Source organism: Chelon labrosus, assembly GCF_963514085.1.
Source record: "Chelon labrosus genome assembly, chromosome: 5".
NCBI lineage: Eukaryota > Metazoa > Chordata > Actinopteri > Mugiliformes > Mugilidae > Chelon > Chelon labrosus.
The window spans coordinates 64,917-81,865 of record NC_140341.1 but is presented as its reverse complement, the minus strand read 5'-3'; the positions used below and the strand labels follow the sequence as shown (position 1 = coordinate 81,865).

The window sequence follows — 16,949 nt, the reverse complement described above, 5'->3', positions numbered from 1 at the left end:
GTCTTTGGACGGTGGGAGGAAGCTGGAGAACCTGGAGAGAACCCACGCAGACACAGGGAGAACATGCAGACTCAGTCATCAGCGCTAACCACCTCGCCACTGTGCCGCCCGTTATTGATCAGTTCCAACTCAGTGTCACTTTGGTTCTCCTCACACTGGTGTTAGCTATGATGCTAACTGCTGTCAAAGCTAAATGTGACGAGTAAACAACTCACAACACGGAAATGATAACTGTCCATATATGGACTGCCTCCAGTCCTAGCTCCTAAACTAACAGCTCCTGCCTGCTTCCAGTCTCCCCCCCCCCCAGCGTGTTTCAGTCAGAATGACATATTTGTGTGTTTTCAGTGTATTTTTAGTTTATGTTTCCTGTATGTTTCAGTGTGTTTTATTGTATTTTACTGCGCTTTAGTGAGTTTAGTTTGTTGTTTTAAATCCCACTGACAGCCCCGCCCACCAATCCCACTGGCAGACGAACAACGCTCAGGATTGGTGGAGGAGAACGGATCGCGCATCCAATTGGTTGTCGCTGCTGTCAGTCACACTGTCCTGACGCCGTGACAGAGAACTATGGAAGAAGGTGAGGAAAATAATCCGAGAGTGGCGTCCATCTTGGCTCCGTCTGCAGCGGCTGGGAGAGAGTGAAGACGGAGAGGAGCCGAGGGAAGAGGCGCGAACCTCGGATGAACATTGATATCCGGACCAGGGTCGTTTCCGCGGCGGTTCCACCTCCACACACAGGCCCGTGGTCGCGGTCAGTGGGTCTGTGGTTTACCTCGGGAGCAACGGCTGTTAGCCACGGAGCTAATCTCACGGCTAGCCGGGAAGCTAGCTGTTTGTGACCGAGCTGCGGCCGTCAGAGGCGGCCTGAGGGCTGGAGCTGCCACCGGGAACAGAGAGCCAGATCGTGGACTCTGATCCTGGATCACACCGCGGACCAGCGAGCCTCTTTACCCGAACATGTTGCGACCAGCCTGGATTAACCTTCCTTGACCCAGATGTGACGGCTCGTTCGGAGGTATTTAATTCGGGGTTTAGCTGCAGCTAGCGGCCGGAGCTCGACCTAATCCCGCTGTGGAAACGCACCAGGTCCCGGAACATGTCGGAACATTGTCTACTCGTTTCATAACCGACGTTATCCGCCGCTGAACCGGTGTGTTCCGATGACGAGATCCGACCTTGTTGCCAGTGTTACGGACCGGGCCAGAACCATCTGTTTGGACCGGGACCTGGTGCTGGTGGTTTAGAGGTTAATCCGTGGGATTAGAACCGGAAGCAGAGCCCAGGATGGGACCAGCGACTAGACTCTTCCTCAGCCTCTTCCTCATCTCCTGCTCCTCAGGTGAGTTCACACCTGGTTCGGCTTGTTTCAAACGCTGGGAATGCTCGTGACTGATCCGACTCTGAAGGTGAACTCGGATCAGATGAAACTGGTTCTGTCCGACACCAACCCAGAACCAGCACCGACCAGACCATACTGGTCCCCAGAGTACAGACCATGGTACAGACCATAGTACAGACCATAGTACAGACCATAGTACACACCAGAGTACAGACCAGAGTACACGACCAGAGTACACGACCAGAGTACAGACCATACTGGTCCCTAGAGTACAGACCAGAGTACACGACCAGAGTACAGACCATAGTACAGACCATAGTACACACCAGAGTACACGACCAGAGTACAGACCAGAGTACACACCATAGTACACGACCAGAGTACACGACCATAGTACACACCATAGTACAGACCATAGTACAGACCATAGTACACACCAGAGTACAGACCAGAGTACACGACCAGAGTACACGACCAGAGTACAGACCATACTGGTCCCTAGAGTACAGACCATAGTACACACCAGAGTACACGACCATAGTACAGACCATAGTACACACCATAGTACACGACCAGAGTACACGACCAGAGTACACGACCAGAGTACAGACCAGAGTACAGACCAGAGTACACGACCAGAGTACACGACCATAGTACAGACCATAGTACAGACCAGAGTACACGACCAGAGTACAGACCAGAGTACAGACCAGAGTACAGACCAGAGTACAGACCAGAGTACAGACCATACTGGTCCCCAGAGTACAGACCATACTGGTCCCCAGAGTACAGACCATAGTACAGACCATAGTACAGACCATAGTACAGACCAGAGTACACGACCATAGTACAGACCAGAGTACAGACCAGAGTACAGACCATACTGGTCCCTAGAGTACAGACCATACTGGTCCCCAGAGTACAGACCATAGTACAGACCATAGTACAGACCATAGTACAGACCATAGTACACGACCAGAGTACAGACCAGAGTACAGACCAGAGTACAGACCAGAGTACACGACCAGAGTACAGACCATACTGGTCCCTAGAGTACAGACCAGAGTACACACCAGAGTACACACCAGAGTACACGACCAGAGTACACGACCATAGTACAGACCAGAGTACACGACCAGAGTACACGACCAGAGTACAGACCAGAGTACAGACCAGAGTACACGACCAGAGTACACGACCAGAGTACACGACCAGAGTACAGACCAGAGTACACGACCAGAGTACACGACCAGAGTACACACCAGAGTACACGACCATAGTACACGACCATAGTACACGACCATAGTACAGACCAGAGTACACACCAGAGTACACACCAGAGTACACACCAGAGTGCACGACCAAAGTGCACGACCAGAGTACAGACCAGAGTACAGACCAGAGTACAGACCAGAGTACACGACCAGAGTACACGACCAGAGTACACGACCAGAGTACACGACCAGAGTAGAGACCAGAGTACACGACCATAGTACAGACCAGAGTACAGACCAGAGTACAGACCATACTGGTCCCTAGAGTACAGACCATACTGGTCCCCAGAGTACAGACCAGAGTACAGACCAGAGTACAGACCAGAGTACAGACCATACTGGTCCCCAGAGTACAGACCAGAGTACAGACCAGAGTACAGACCATACTGGTCCCTAGAGTACAGACCAGAGTACACGACCAGAGTACAGACCAGAGTACACGACCAGAGTGCAGACCAGAGTACGCGACCAGAGTACACGACCAGAGTACACACCAGAGTACACGACCATAGTGCAGACCAGAGTACAGACCAGAGTACACGACCATAGTGCAGACCAGAGTACACGACCAGAGTACAGACCAGAGTACAGACCAGGGTACAGACCAGAGTACAGACCAGAGTACACGACCAGAGTACACGACCATAGTGCAGACCAGAGTACACGACCATAGTGTAGACCAGAGTACAGACCAGAGTACAGACCAGAGTACAGACCAGAGTACACGACCAGAGTACAGACCAGAGTACAGACCAGAGTACAGACCAGAGTACACGACCATAGTACACGACCATAGTACAGACCATAGTACAGACCAGAGTACACGACCATAGTACAGACCAGAGTACAGACCAGAGTACAGACCAGAGTACAGACCAGAGTACACGACCATAGTGCAGACCAGAGTACAGACCATACTGGTCCCCAGAGTACACGACCAGAGTACAGACCATAGTACAGACCAGAGTACAGACCATAGTACAGACCAGAGTACAGACCAGAGTACACGACCAGAGTACACGACCATAGTACAGACCAGAGTACACGACCATAGTAAAGACCAGAGTACAGACCAGAGTACAGACCATACTGGTCCCCAGAGTACAGACCAGAGTACACGACCATAGTGCAGACCAGAGTACACGACCAGAGTACAGACCAGAGTACAGACCAGAGTACAGACCAGAGTACACACCAGAGTACACGACCATAGTGCAGACCAGAGTACAGACCAGAGTACACGACCATAGTGCAGACCAGAGTACACGACCAGAGTACAGACCAGAGTACAGACCAGAGTACAGACCAGAGTACACGACCATAGTAAAGACCAGAGTACAGACCAGAGTACACGACCATAGTGCAGACCAGAGTACAGACCAGAGTACACGACCAGAGTACAGACCAGAGTACACGACCATAGTACAGACCATAGTACACGACCATAGTACAGACCAGAGTACAGACCAGAGTACACGACCATAGTACACGACCATAGTGCAGACCAGAGTACACGACCATAGTACAGACCATAGTACACGACCAGAGTACAGACCAGAGTACACGACCATAGTGCAGACCAGAGTACAGACCAGAGTACACGACCAGAGTACAGACCAGAGTACACGACCATAGTACAGACCAGAGTACACGACCAGAGTACACGACCAGAGTACAGACCAGAGTACACGACCATAGTGCAGACCATAGTACACGACCAGAGTACAGACCATAGTACAGACCATAGTACAGACCATAGTACAGACCATAGTACAGACTAGAGTACACGACCAGAGTACACGACCAGAGTACAGACCATACTGGTCCCCAGAGTACAGACCATAGTACACGACCAGAGTACAGACCAGAGTACAGACCAGAGTACAGACCAGAGTACACGACCAGAGTACAGACCAGAGTACACGACCATAGTACAGACCAGAGTACACGACCATAGTACAGACCATAGTACAGACCATAGTACACGACCAGAGTACACGACCAGAGTACACGACCAGAGTACAGACCATAGTACAGACCAGAGTACAGACCATACTGGTCCCCAGAGTACAGACCAGAGTACACGACCATAGTACAGACCAGAGTACAGACCAGAGTACAGACCAGAGTACAGACCATACTGGTCCCCAGAGTACACGACCAGAGTACAGACCATACTGGTCCCCAGAGTACAGACCAGAGTACACGACCATAGTACAGACCAGAGTACAGACCAGAGTACAGACCATACTGGTCCCCAGAGTACACGACCAGAGTACAGACCAGAGTACAGACCAGAGTACAGACCAGAGTACAGACCATACTGGTCCCCAGAGTACAGACCAGAGTACAGACCATACTGGTCCCCAGAGTACAGACCAGAGTACACGACCATAGTACAGACCAGAGTACAGACCAGAGTACAGACCATACTGGTCCCCAGAGTACACGACCAGAGTACAGTACCAGTCAAAAGTTTGGACACACCTTCTCATTTAATGGTTTTACTTTATTTTCATATTCACGTTCTAGATTCTCACTGAAGACGTCAACACTATGAATGAACACCTGGAGTTATGTAGTAAACTATAAAGTGTGAAATAACTCTAAACATGATTCATATTTTAGATTCTTCTAGTCGTCTCCCTTTGTTGACGGCGCTGTAAACCCTTGGTCTTCCCTCAATGAGCTTCATGATGTAGTCACCTGAGATGGTTGTCACTTCACAGGTGAGCCTTGTCAGGGTTCCTTTGTGGTTGGGACCATCAGTCAGGTTGGTGCACAGCTGACAGTCCTGTTTAACAACTGGTAGAATTAATATTATGGAAAGGACCAATCAGCTGAGTAAAGAGAAACGAGTCCATCATTACTTTAAGAACTGAACGTCAGTCAGTCTGGAAAATTACAAAAACTTTGAATGTGCAGCTGTTAAAACCATCAAGCTCTACGATGAAACTGACTGACATGAGGACGGCCCAGGACAGGAGGACCAAGAGTCACCTCTGCTGCTGAGGATAAGTCCATCCAGTCACCAGCCTCAGCTCCTCAGATTAGAGCCCAGATCAAAGGCTCAGAGTTCTAGTAGCAGACCCAGATCAGTGGCTCAGAGTTCTAGTAGCAGACCCAGATCAGTGGCTCAGAGTTCTAGTAGCAGACCCAGATCAGTGGCTCAGAGTTCTAGTAGCAGACACATCTCTACATCAGCTGTTCAGAGGAGACTGCACCAATCAGGCCTTTATGGTCAAACAGCTGCTAGAGAACCACCACTAAGGAAAAGCACCAAGCAGAAGAGATTTGTTTGGGCCAAGAAACACAAGGAGTGGACATTAGACCAGAGGAAATCTGTTCTTTGGGCTGATGAGAACAAATCTGAGATCTTTGGTTCCAACCGCCGTGTCTTTGTGTGATGCAGAAAAGGTAAATGGATGGTCTCTACGTGAATGGTTCCAACCGTGAAGCATGGACAATGTCCCCAAACACACCTCCAGGCTGTGTGAGGGCTATTTGACCAAGAAGGAGAGTGATGGAGTGATGGACCAGGTGACCTGGCCTCCACAGTCACCTGACCTAAACCCAGTCCAGATGGTTTGAGATGAGATGGACCTCAGAGTGAAGACAAGAGGTCCAACAAGTGCTCAGCATCTCTGGGAACTCCTTCAAGACTGTTGGTAAACCATCTCAGGTGACGGCCTCATGAAACTCATCCAGAGAACGTCAAGAGTGTGTAAAGCAGTAATCAGATCAAAGGGTGTCTACTCTGAGGACTCGAATATATGAATCATGTTTGGTTATTTCACACTGTTTTGTTTACTACATAATTCCATACATTCAGGTCCATAAATACTGGGACATGGACACAGTTCTAATCTTTGTGTCTCTGTACACCACCACAATGGATCTGACATGAAACCAACAAGATGTGCTTTAGCTGCAGCTTTAATCTGAGAGTATTTACATCCACATCAGGTGAACGGTGGAGGAATGACAACAGCTTGTATATGTGCCTCACACTGTTTAAGGGATCAAAAGTAATGGGACACATTATCAATCATAAATCAAACTTTCACTTTTTAGTACTTGGTTCCTTTGCAGTCAGTTAGAGCCTGAAGTGTGGAACACATAGACATCACCAGACGCTGGGTTTCATCCCTGGTGATGTTCTGCCAGGCCTCTACTGCACCTGTCTTCACTTCCTGCTTGTTCTTGGGGCATTTTCTTCAGTTTTGTCTTCAGCAAGTGAAATGACTGCTCAGTCGGATTCAGGTCAGGTGACTGACTTGGCCATTGCATCACATTCCACTTCTTTGCCTTAAAAACTCTCTGGTTGCTTTCTCAGTATGCTTCAGGTCTTTGTCCATCTGCACTGTGACGTGCCGTCCAATGAGTTCTGAAGCATTTGGCTGAATATGAGCAGATAATATTGAAACACTTCAGAATTCATCCTGCTGCTTTTGTCTCAGTCACATCATCAATAAATACAAGGGAACCAGTTCCATTGGCAGCCATACATGCCCACGCCATGACACTACCACCACCATGCTTCACTGAGGAGGTGGGATGCTTTGGATCATGAGCAGTTCCTTTCCTTCTCCAGACTCCTCTGGTACAAGTTGATCTTTGTCTCATCTGTCCATAGGATGTTGTTCCAGAACTGTGAAGGCTTCTTTAGATGTTGTTTGGCTCTAGACTCTAATCTGACCTTCCTGTTTTTGAGGCTCACCAATGGTTTACATCTTGTGGTGAACCCTCTGTATTCACTCTGGTGAAGTCTTCTCCTGATTGTTGTCTTTAACACACATACACTTACCTCCTGGAGAGTGTTCTTGATCTGGACAACTGTGATGAAGAGTGTTGTCTTCACCAGGGAAAGAATTCTTCGTCATCCACCACAGTTGTTTTCCGTGGTCTTCCGGGTCTTCTGGTGTTGCTGAGCTCACCGGTGCGTTCTTTCTTTTTAAGAATGTTCCAAACAGTTGATTGGGCCACACCTAATGTTTCTGCTGTCTCTCTGATGGGTTTGTTTTGATTGTTCAGCCTAATGATGCTGACTTCACTGATAGTGACAGCTCTCTGGATCTCATATTGAGATTTGACAGCAACAGATTCCAAATGCAAATAGCACACTTGAAATGAACTCTAGACCTTTTATCTGCTCCTTGTAAATGGGATAATGAGGGAATAACACACAGCTGTCCATGAACAGCTGAGCAGCCAACTGTCCCATTACTTTTGGTCCCTTAAACAGTGTGAGGCACATATACAAGCTGTTGTCATTCCTCCACCGTTCACCTGATGTGGATGTAAATACCCTCAGATTAAAGCTGAACGTCTGCAGCTAAAGCACATCTTGTTGGTTTCATGTCAGGTATAGACCAGAGTATTTATTAGAGTATAGACCAGAGTATTTATTAGAGTATAGACCAGAGTATAGACCAGAGTATTTATTAGAGTGTAGTTCAGAGTATTTATTAGAGTATAGACCAGAGTATTTATTAGAGTATAGACCAGAGTGTAGACCAGAGTATTTATTAGAGTATAGACCAGAGTATTTATTAGAGTATAGACCAGAGTATTTATTAGAGTGTAGACCAGAGTATTTATTAGAGTATAGACCAGAGTATTTATTAGAGTGTAGACCAGAGTATTTATTAGAGTGTAGACCAGAGTATTTATTAGAGTGTAGACCAGAGTATTTATTAGAGTATAGACCAGAGTATTTATTAGAGTGTAGACCAGAGTATTTATTAGAGTATAGACCAGAGTATTTATTAGAGTGTAGACCAGAGTATTTATTAGAGTATAGACCAGAGTATTTATTAGAGTGTAGACCAGAGTATTTATTAGAGTATAGACCAGAGTATTTATTAGAGTATAGACCAGAGTATTTATTAGAGTGTAGACCAGAGTATTTATTAGAGTATAGACCAGAGTATTTATTAGAGTGTAGACCAGAGTATTTATTAGAGTGTAGACCAGAGTATTTATTAGAGTATAGACCAGAGTATTTATTAGAGTGTAGACCAGAGTATTTATTAGAGTGTAGACCAGAGTATTTATTAGAGTGTAGACCAGAGTATTTATTAGAGTATAGACCAGAGTATTTATTAGAGTATAGACCAGAGTGTAGACCAGAGTATTTATTAGAGTGTAGACCAGAGTATTTATTAGAGTATAGACCAGAGTGTAGACCAGAGTATTTATTAGAGTATAGACCAGAGTATTTATTAGAGTGTAGACCAGAGTATTTATTAGAGTGTAGACCAGAGTATTTATTAGAGTATAGACCAGAGTATTTATTAGAGTGTAGACCAGAGTATTTATTAGAGTGTAGACCAGAGTATTTATTAGAGTATAGACCAGAGTGTAGACCAGAGTATTTATTAGAGTATAGACCAGAGTATTTATTAGAGTGTAGACCAGAGTATTTATTAGAGTGTAGACCAGAGTGTAGACCAGAGTATTTATTAGAGTATAGACCAGAGTGTAGACCAGAGTATTTATTAGAGTATAGACCAGAGTGTAGACCAGAGTATTTATTAGAGTGTAGACCAGAGTATTTATTAGAGTGTAGACCAGAGTATTTATTAGAGTGTAGACCAGAGTATTTATTAGAGTATAGACCAGAGTATTTATTAGAGTGTAGACCAGAGTATTTATTAGAGTGTAGACCAGAGTATTTATTAGAGTGTAGACCAGAGTATTTATTAGAGTATAGACCACAGTATTTATTAGAGTGTAGACCAGAGTATTTATTAGAGTATAGACCACAGTATTTATTAGAGTGTAGACCAGAGTATAGACCAGAGTATTTATTAGAGTGTAGTTCAGAGTATTTATTAGAGTATAGACCAGAGTATTTATTAGAGTGTAGTTCAGAGTATTTATTAGAGTATAGACCAGAGTGTAGAACAGAGTATTTATTAGAGTATAGACCAGAGTATTTATTAGAGTATAGACCAGAGTATTTATTAGAGTGTAGACCAGAGTATTTATTAGAGTGTAGACCAGAGTATTTATTAGAGTGTAGACCACAGTATTTATTAGAGTATAGACCACAGTATTTATTAGAGTATAGACCACAGTATTTATTAGAGTGTAGTTCAGAGTATTTATTAGAGTGTAGTTCAGAGTATTTATTAGAGTATAGACCAGAGTATTTATTAGAGTGTAGTTCAGAGTATTTATTAGAGTGTAGTTCAGAGTATTTATTAGAGTATAGACCAGAGTATTTATTAGAGTATAGACCAGAGTATTTATTAGAGTATAGACCACAGTATTTATTAGAGTATAGACCACAGTATTTATTAGAGTATAGACCACAGTATTTATTAGAGTATAGACCAGAGTATTTATTAGAGTATAGACCAGAGTATTTATTAGAGTATAGACCACAGTATTTATTAGAGTGTAGACCAGAGTATTTATTAGAGTATAGACCAGAGTATTTATTAGAGTGTAGACCAGAGTATTTATTAGAGTATAGACCAGAGTATTTATTAGAGTATAGACCACAGTATTTATTAGAGTATAGACCACAGTATTTATTAGAGGTGTAGTTCAGTCTCCGTCAGGTTGAGATCAGGTGTAGTTCAGTCTCCAGGTAAAGTTTGGTTCTCAGTGGTTCTCAGTGGTTCTCAGTGGTTCTCAGCGGTTATCAGTGGTTCTCAGCGGTTCTCAGTGGTTCTGTTGTGCAGGTGTCAGCTGTAAACTTGCTGTGATGTGTCTCGTCCTCAGGTGCGATCCTCGGTCGCTCAGACATTCAAAAGTGTGTCCACTACGACAGCCCTTCGTCCTCCTCCTCCTCCTCCTCCTCCTCCTCCTCCCTGGGGGAGAGTCAGGGGAACGTCAGTGGGGTGGAGACCTGCTCTGGGGAGGAGGACAAGAGGCTGCACTGCTTTGCTACCTGGAGGAACGTGTCGGGAGTGGTCCAGGTTCTGAAACAAGGCTGTTGGCTGGATCATCCCAGCTGTTACGACAGGTAACCAGGTCGATTACGCCGACGTCAGTTTGCATAAAAAACGCTGATGCGTCATAAAGTTTACTAAAAACTCCTCATCCAGTCGTCTGCAGTGATTGAATCTGTTAAACAGAGACAGACGTCAGAAGGAGGTTTCTCCAGTAGAGGGCAGTAACATAAACATAGAGCTCTACAGAACATTAACATAGAGCTCTACAGATCATAAACATAGAGCTCTACAGATCATAAACATAGAGCTCTACAGAACATTAACATAGAGCTCTACAGATTATAAACATAGAGCTCTACAGATCATAAACATGGAGCTCTACAGATTGTAAACATGGAGCTCTACAGATCATAAACATGGAGCTCTACAGATCATAAACATGGAGCTCTACAGATTATAAACATGGAGCTCTACAGATCATAAACATGGAGCTCTACAGATCATAAACATAGAGCTCTACAGAACATTAACATAGAGCTCTACAGATCATAAACATAGAGCTCTACAGATCATAAACATAGAGCTCTACAGATTATAAACATAGAGCTCTACAGATCATAAACATAGAGCTCTACAGAACATTAACATAGAGCTCTACAGATTGTAAACATGGAGCTCTACAGATCATAAACATGGAGCTCTACAGATCATTAACATGGAGTTCTACAGATCATAAACATGGAGCTCTACAGATCATAAACATGGAGCTCTATAGATCATAAACATAGAGCTCTACAGATTATAAACATGGAGCTCTACAGATCATAAACATGGAGCTCTATAGATTATAAAAATAGAGCTCTACAGATCATAAACATGGAGCTCTACAGATTATAAACATGGAGCTCTATAGAACATTAACATGGAGCTCTATAGATCATTAACATGGAGCTCTACAGATCATAAACATGGAGCTCTACAGATCATAAACATGGAGCTCTATAGATAATAAACATGGAGCTCTACAGATCATACACATGGAGCTCTACAGATCATAAACATGGAGCTCTATAGATTATAAACATAGAGCTCTACAGATTATAAACATGGAGCTCTACAGATTGTAAACATGGAGCTCTATAGATCATAAACATAGAGCTCTACAGATCATAAACATAGAGCTCTACAGATCATAAACATGGAGCTCTATAGATCATAAACATGGAGCTCTACAGATCGTAAACATAGAGCTCTATAGATTGTAAACATGGAGCTCTATAGATCGTAAACATAGAGCTCTACAGATCATAAACATAGAGCTCTATAGAACATTAACATGGAGCTCTACAGATCATAAACATGGAGCTCTACAGATCATAAACATGGAGCTCTATAGATTATAAACATAGAGCTCTATAGATCATTAACATGGAGCTCTACAGATCATAAACATGGAGCTCTACAGATCATAAACATGGAGCTCTACAGATCATAAACATGGAGCTCTATAGATTATAAACATAGAGCTCTACAGATCATAAACATGGAGCTCTACAGATCATAAACATAGAGCTCTACAGATCATAAACATGGAGCTCTACAGATCATAAACATGGAGCTCTACAGATTGTAAACATGGAGCTCTATAGATCATAAACATAGAGCTCTACAGATCATAAACATAGAGCTCTACAGATCATAAACATGGAGCTCTATAGATCATAAACATGGAGCTCTACAGATCATAAACATAGAGCTCTATAGATCGTAACATGGAGTTCTATAGATCATAAACATGGAGCTCTACAGATCATAAACATGGAGCTCTACAGATCATTAACATGGAGCTCTACAGATCATAAACATAGAGCTCTATAGATTATAAACATAGAGCTCTATAGATCATAAACATGGAGCTCTATAGATCATTAACATGGAGCTCTACAGATCATAAACATGGAGCTCTACAGATCATAAACATGGAGCTCTATAGATCATTAACATGGAGCTCTACAGATCATAAACATGGAGCTCTACAGATCATAAACATGGAGCTCTATAGAACATTAACATGGAGCTCTACAGATCATAAACATAGAGCTCTACAGATCATTAACATGGAGCTCTACAGATCATAAACATAGAGCTCTATAGATTATAAACATAGAGCTCTATAGATCATTAACATGGAGCTCTACAGATCATAAACATGGAGCTCTACAGATCATAAACATAGAGCTCTATAGATCATAAACATAGAGCTCTATAGATCGTAACATGGAGTTCTATAGATCATTAACATGGAGCTCTATAGATCATTAACATGGAGCTCTACAGATCATAAACATGGAGCTCTACAGATCATAAACATGGAGCTCTATAGATTATAAACATAGAGCTCTACAGATCATAAACATGGAGCTCTATAGATTATAAACATAGAGCTCTACAGATTATAAACATGGAGCTCTATAGAACATTAACATGGAGCTCTACAGATCATAAACATGGAGCTCTATAGATTATAAACATAGAGCTCTATAGATTATAAACATGGAGCTCTATAGAACATTAACATGGAGCTCTACAGATCATAAACATAGAGCTCTACAGATCATAAACATAGAGCTCTACAGATCATAAACATGGAGCTCTACAGATTATAAACATGGAGCTCTATAGAACATTAACATGGAGCTCTATAGATTATAAACATGGAGCTCTATAGAACATTAACATGGAGCTCTACAGATCATAAACATGGAGCTCTATAGATTATAAACATAGAGCTCTACAGATCATAAACATGGAGCTCTATAGATTATAAACATAGAGCTCTACAGATTATAAACATGGAGCTCTATAGAACATTAACATGGAGCTCTACAGATCATAAACATGGAGCTCTATAGATTATAAACATAGAGCTCTATAGATTATAAACATGGAGCTCTATAGAACATTAACATGGAGCTCTACAGATCATAAACATAGAGCTCTACAGATCATAAACATAGAGCTCTACAGATCATAAACATGGAGCTCTACAGATTATAAACATGGAGCTCTATAGATCATTAACATGGAGCTCTATAGATCATAAACATGGAGCTCTACAGATCATTAACATGGAGCTCTACAGATCATTAACATGGAGCTCTACAGATCATAAACATGGAGCTCTACAGATCATAAACATGGAGCTCTACAGATCATTAACATGGAGCTCTACAGATCATTAACATGGAGCTCTATAGAACATTAACATGGAGCTCTACAGATCATAAACATGGAGCTCTACAGATTATAAACATGGAGCTCTATAGAACATTAACATGGAGCTCTACAGATTATAAACATGGAGCTCTACAGATCATTAACATGGAGCTCTATAGAACATTAACATGGAGCTCTACAGATCATACACATAGAGCTCTACAGATCATAAACATGGAGCTCTATAGATTATAAACATAGAGCTCTACAGATTATAAACATGGAGCTCTATAGAACATTAACATGGAGCTCTACAGATCATAAACATGGAGCTCTACAGATTATAAACATGGAGCTCTATAGAACATTAACATGGAGCTCTACAGATTATAAACATGGAGCTCTACAGATCATTAACATGGAGCTCTATAGAACATTAACATGGAGCTCTACAGATCATAAACATGGAGCTCTACAGATCATAAACATGGAGCTCTATAGATAATAAACATGGAGCTCTACAGATCATACACATGGAGCTCTACAGATCATAAACATGGAGCTCTATAGATTATAAACATAGAGCTCTATAGATCATTAACATGGAGCTCTACAGATTATAAACATAGAGCTCTACAGAACATTAACATGGAGCTCTACAGATCATAAACATGGAGCTCTATAGATCATAAACATGGAGCTCTATAGATTATAAACATAGAGCTCTATAGATCATAAACATAGAGCTCTACAGAACATTAACATGGAGCTCTACAGATCATAAACATGGAGCTCTATAGATCATTAACATGGAGCTCTATAGAACATTAACATGGAGCTCTACAGATCATAAACATAGAGCTCTACAGATTATAAACATAGAGCTCTACAGAACATTAACATGGAGCTCTACAGATCATAAACATGGAGCTCTATAGATCATTAACATGGAGCTCTATAGAACATTAACATGGAGCTCTACAGATTATAAACATGGAGCTCTACAGATTATAAACATGGAGCTCTATAGAACATTAACATGGAGCTCTACAGATCATAAACATGGAGCTCTATAGATTATAAACATAGAGCTCTATAGATCATTAACATGGAGTTCTGTTTATCACACTTGTGTGTAAATGTAACTGAAAGTGTTGTGATGTTCTGACAGGAGTGAGTGCGTTGAGAAGAACGATGCACCAGACGTTTTCTTCTGCTGCTGTGAAGGAAGTCTGTGTAACGACAAGTTCTTCTACAGCCCCAACAGCAGCCAGCCGCAGATACCCAGTAAGAGTTGACTGTCCACCTGTCCAGCTGTCTACCTTTGTACCTATCCACCCACCTGTCAACTAACTTGTCCACCTGTCTACATGTTTACCTGTCTGACTGCTTATGTGACGGTCTACCTGTCTGACTACTTGTTTATCTGTCTGACTGATTACCTGTCTACCTGACGACCTAGCTGTCGGTCTACTGGTCTGAGTACGTGTTTACTCGGGGTGCAACGGATCAAAAAAGTCACGGATCGGATCGTTTCTCAGATCAGCAAAAAAAACAAAAAAAAACAAGGCAAATAAACACAAGTTTTGTCTTTTTGTTTATTAACACTTTTAAATTATTAAATTAAAATATATAAAAACAACTTAAAGTGCACAAGGCATAATATCTTCTTTTTAACATAATGACAAACAACATATCTCGTTGTCACTCTGCTTCAGATGCGTGGCCATGTTTGATGTGTTTCTGTCACATGGCTTCACACCGTCACGGTTTTCCTTCATCATTAGATTTGACAGAGAAGCCAAAATGCTCCCATACAGGGGATTTAAATGACGCGAGGCGTTCAAGCTCCTCCCTTCCTCCGCTCGCCATGACCACGCTGTGTGTGGACTGAACATACGCACAACTTTTTTTTCATAAATCAATCTGCGGATCACGTGTGTGCCGAACCGAAGATATTGATCCGAACGGATCAATGATGATCCGTTGCACCACTAGTGTTTACCTGTCAGGTCACCTGTCTACTCACCTATCTTACTACCTGCGTGTCTGTCCATATAACTTACCTTTGTCTTGTTTTGACGTATCCTTTCTGTCACCACGTGTTTCCATAGCAACGAACTTACCAGTACCGGTGAGGCCCTCCGTGGTGACCACTCTGATGTACTCTCTGGTTCCCATTATGGTCGTCAGCGCAATCGTTCTCGTGTCTTTCTGGATTTACCGACACCACAAGCTGGCCTACCCACCTGTCCTGGTGCCCACACAGGTGAGACAGAGAGAAGCTGACCTTCCTGTGATTGGTGGACGGGAGGTGGGGTCTACTGACTCGTTCACATGACCTGAATGCTGGTCACGTGATCGTGTTCAGGTCACGTGACCAGCATTCAGGTGTGTCCAGACAGACCAGGTGATACTCAGGATGTTTCAGGGGAAGCTGTGGGCTCTGACTCTCTTTCTTTCTCTTCCTCTTAGCACGCCTTTCATATAATGATCGAGGTAAGAACTTCAGACATGGCTGCCGTGTCTCTAGAGACTTTTCATCTTTTAAAATATATTTGAGTTTTGCTCTGTGATGGTTGAAGGGTGTGAATGTGTAGGAGGTTTATGACTGTCCCCTCCATCACACCTCACCTGGTTCACACCTGTCACCTCAGTCACACTTGTCACCTGGTCTGCACCTCACCTGGCTCATACCTATCACCTGGTCTACACCTCACCTGGTTCACGCTAGGGTTTCTAGGCTTCTAGTTGGTTTTACTGCTGTACCAAGACGCTTTAAGCATCATGATGACTAGTCTCTGATCATGTGACCATAACAACATGGCCGCCTCCTAGAAGACAGGTGAGGAGCCCAGTGGGTCGTTGGTTCATCAAGTGTGTGGAAATACTTCACTAAAGATGAAGCCCATACTACCGTGACATGTCAGTGCTGAAATACAACTGAAGTACTACTGCAAAAAAAGACATGCTAATGCTAACGCTAGCAGAGGAACGGTCCAAATCCTCTGGACAGCAGTCAGTTAACAACTTGACCAAACGTCCTGTGGTAACAGAGAGAAGGAGGCTGCACATCAACTATCTGATAAAGTTATTAGACCTTTAGCTGCTACACTATCCCATCTAACAACACGCTGTGGAGGACTATTAAATGCTACTGATGGTGCTGAGGTGCTGCATGTTTTATACAGACTATACATATCTGCAGCT

The 16,949-nt window shown here is 43.0% G+C and overlaps 1 protein-coding gene across 2 annotated transcripts in view; it reads left to right on the top strand.

Moving 5' to 3' along the window:
* Window positions 1–419: 419 nt before the first annotated feature.
* Window positions 420–16,949, top strand: part of acvr2aa (activin A receptor type 2Aa) — a 32,459-nt gene continuing 15,929 nt past the window's right edge. Inside the window, exons 1-5 of one of the 2 annotated variants that reach the window (XM_084545174.1) lie at window positions 420–1,342; window positions 10,351–10,594; window positions 14,911–15,026; window positions 15,854–16,008; window positions 16,215–16,238. In XM_084545174.1, coding sequence (XP_084401300.1) covers window positions 1,288–1,342; window positions 10,351–10,594; window positions 14,911–15,026; window positions 15,854–16,008; window positions 16,215–16,238 — 594 coding nt within the window. In that variant the 5' untranslated portion in view covers window positions 420–1,287. The remainder of the gene's footprint in view (window positions 1,343–10,350; window positions 10,595–14,910; window positions 15,027–15,853; window positions 16,009–16,214; window positions 16,239–16,949) is intronic. The other variant, XM_084545175.1, reaches the window with a different exon arrangement.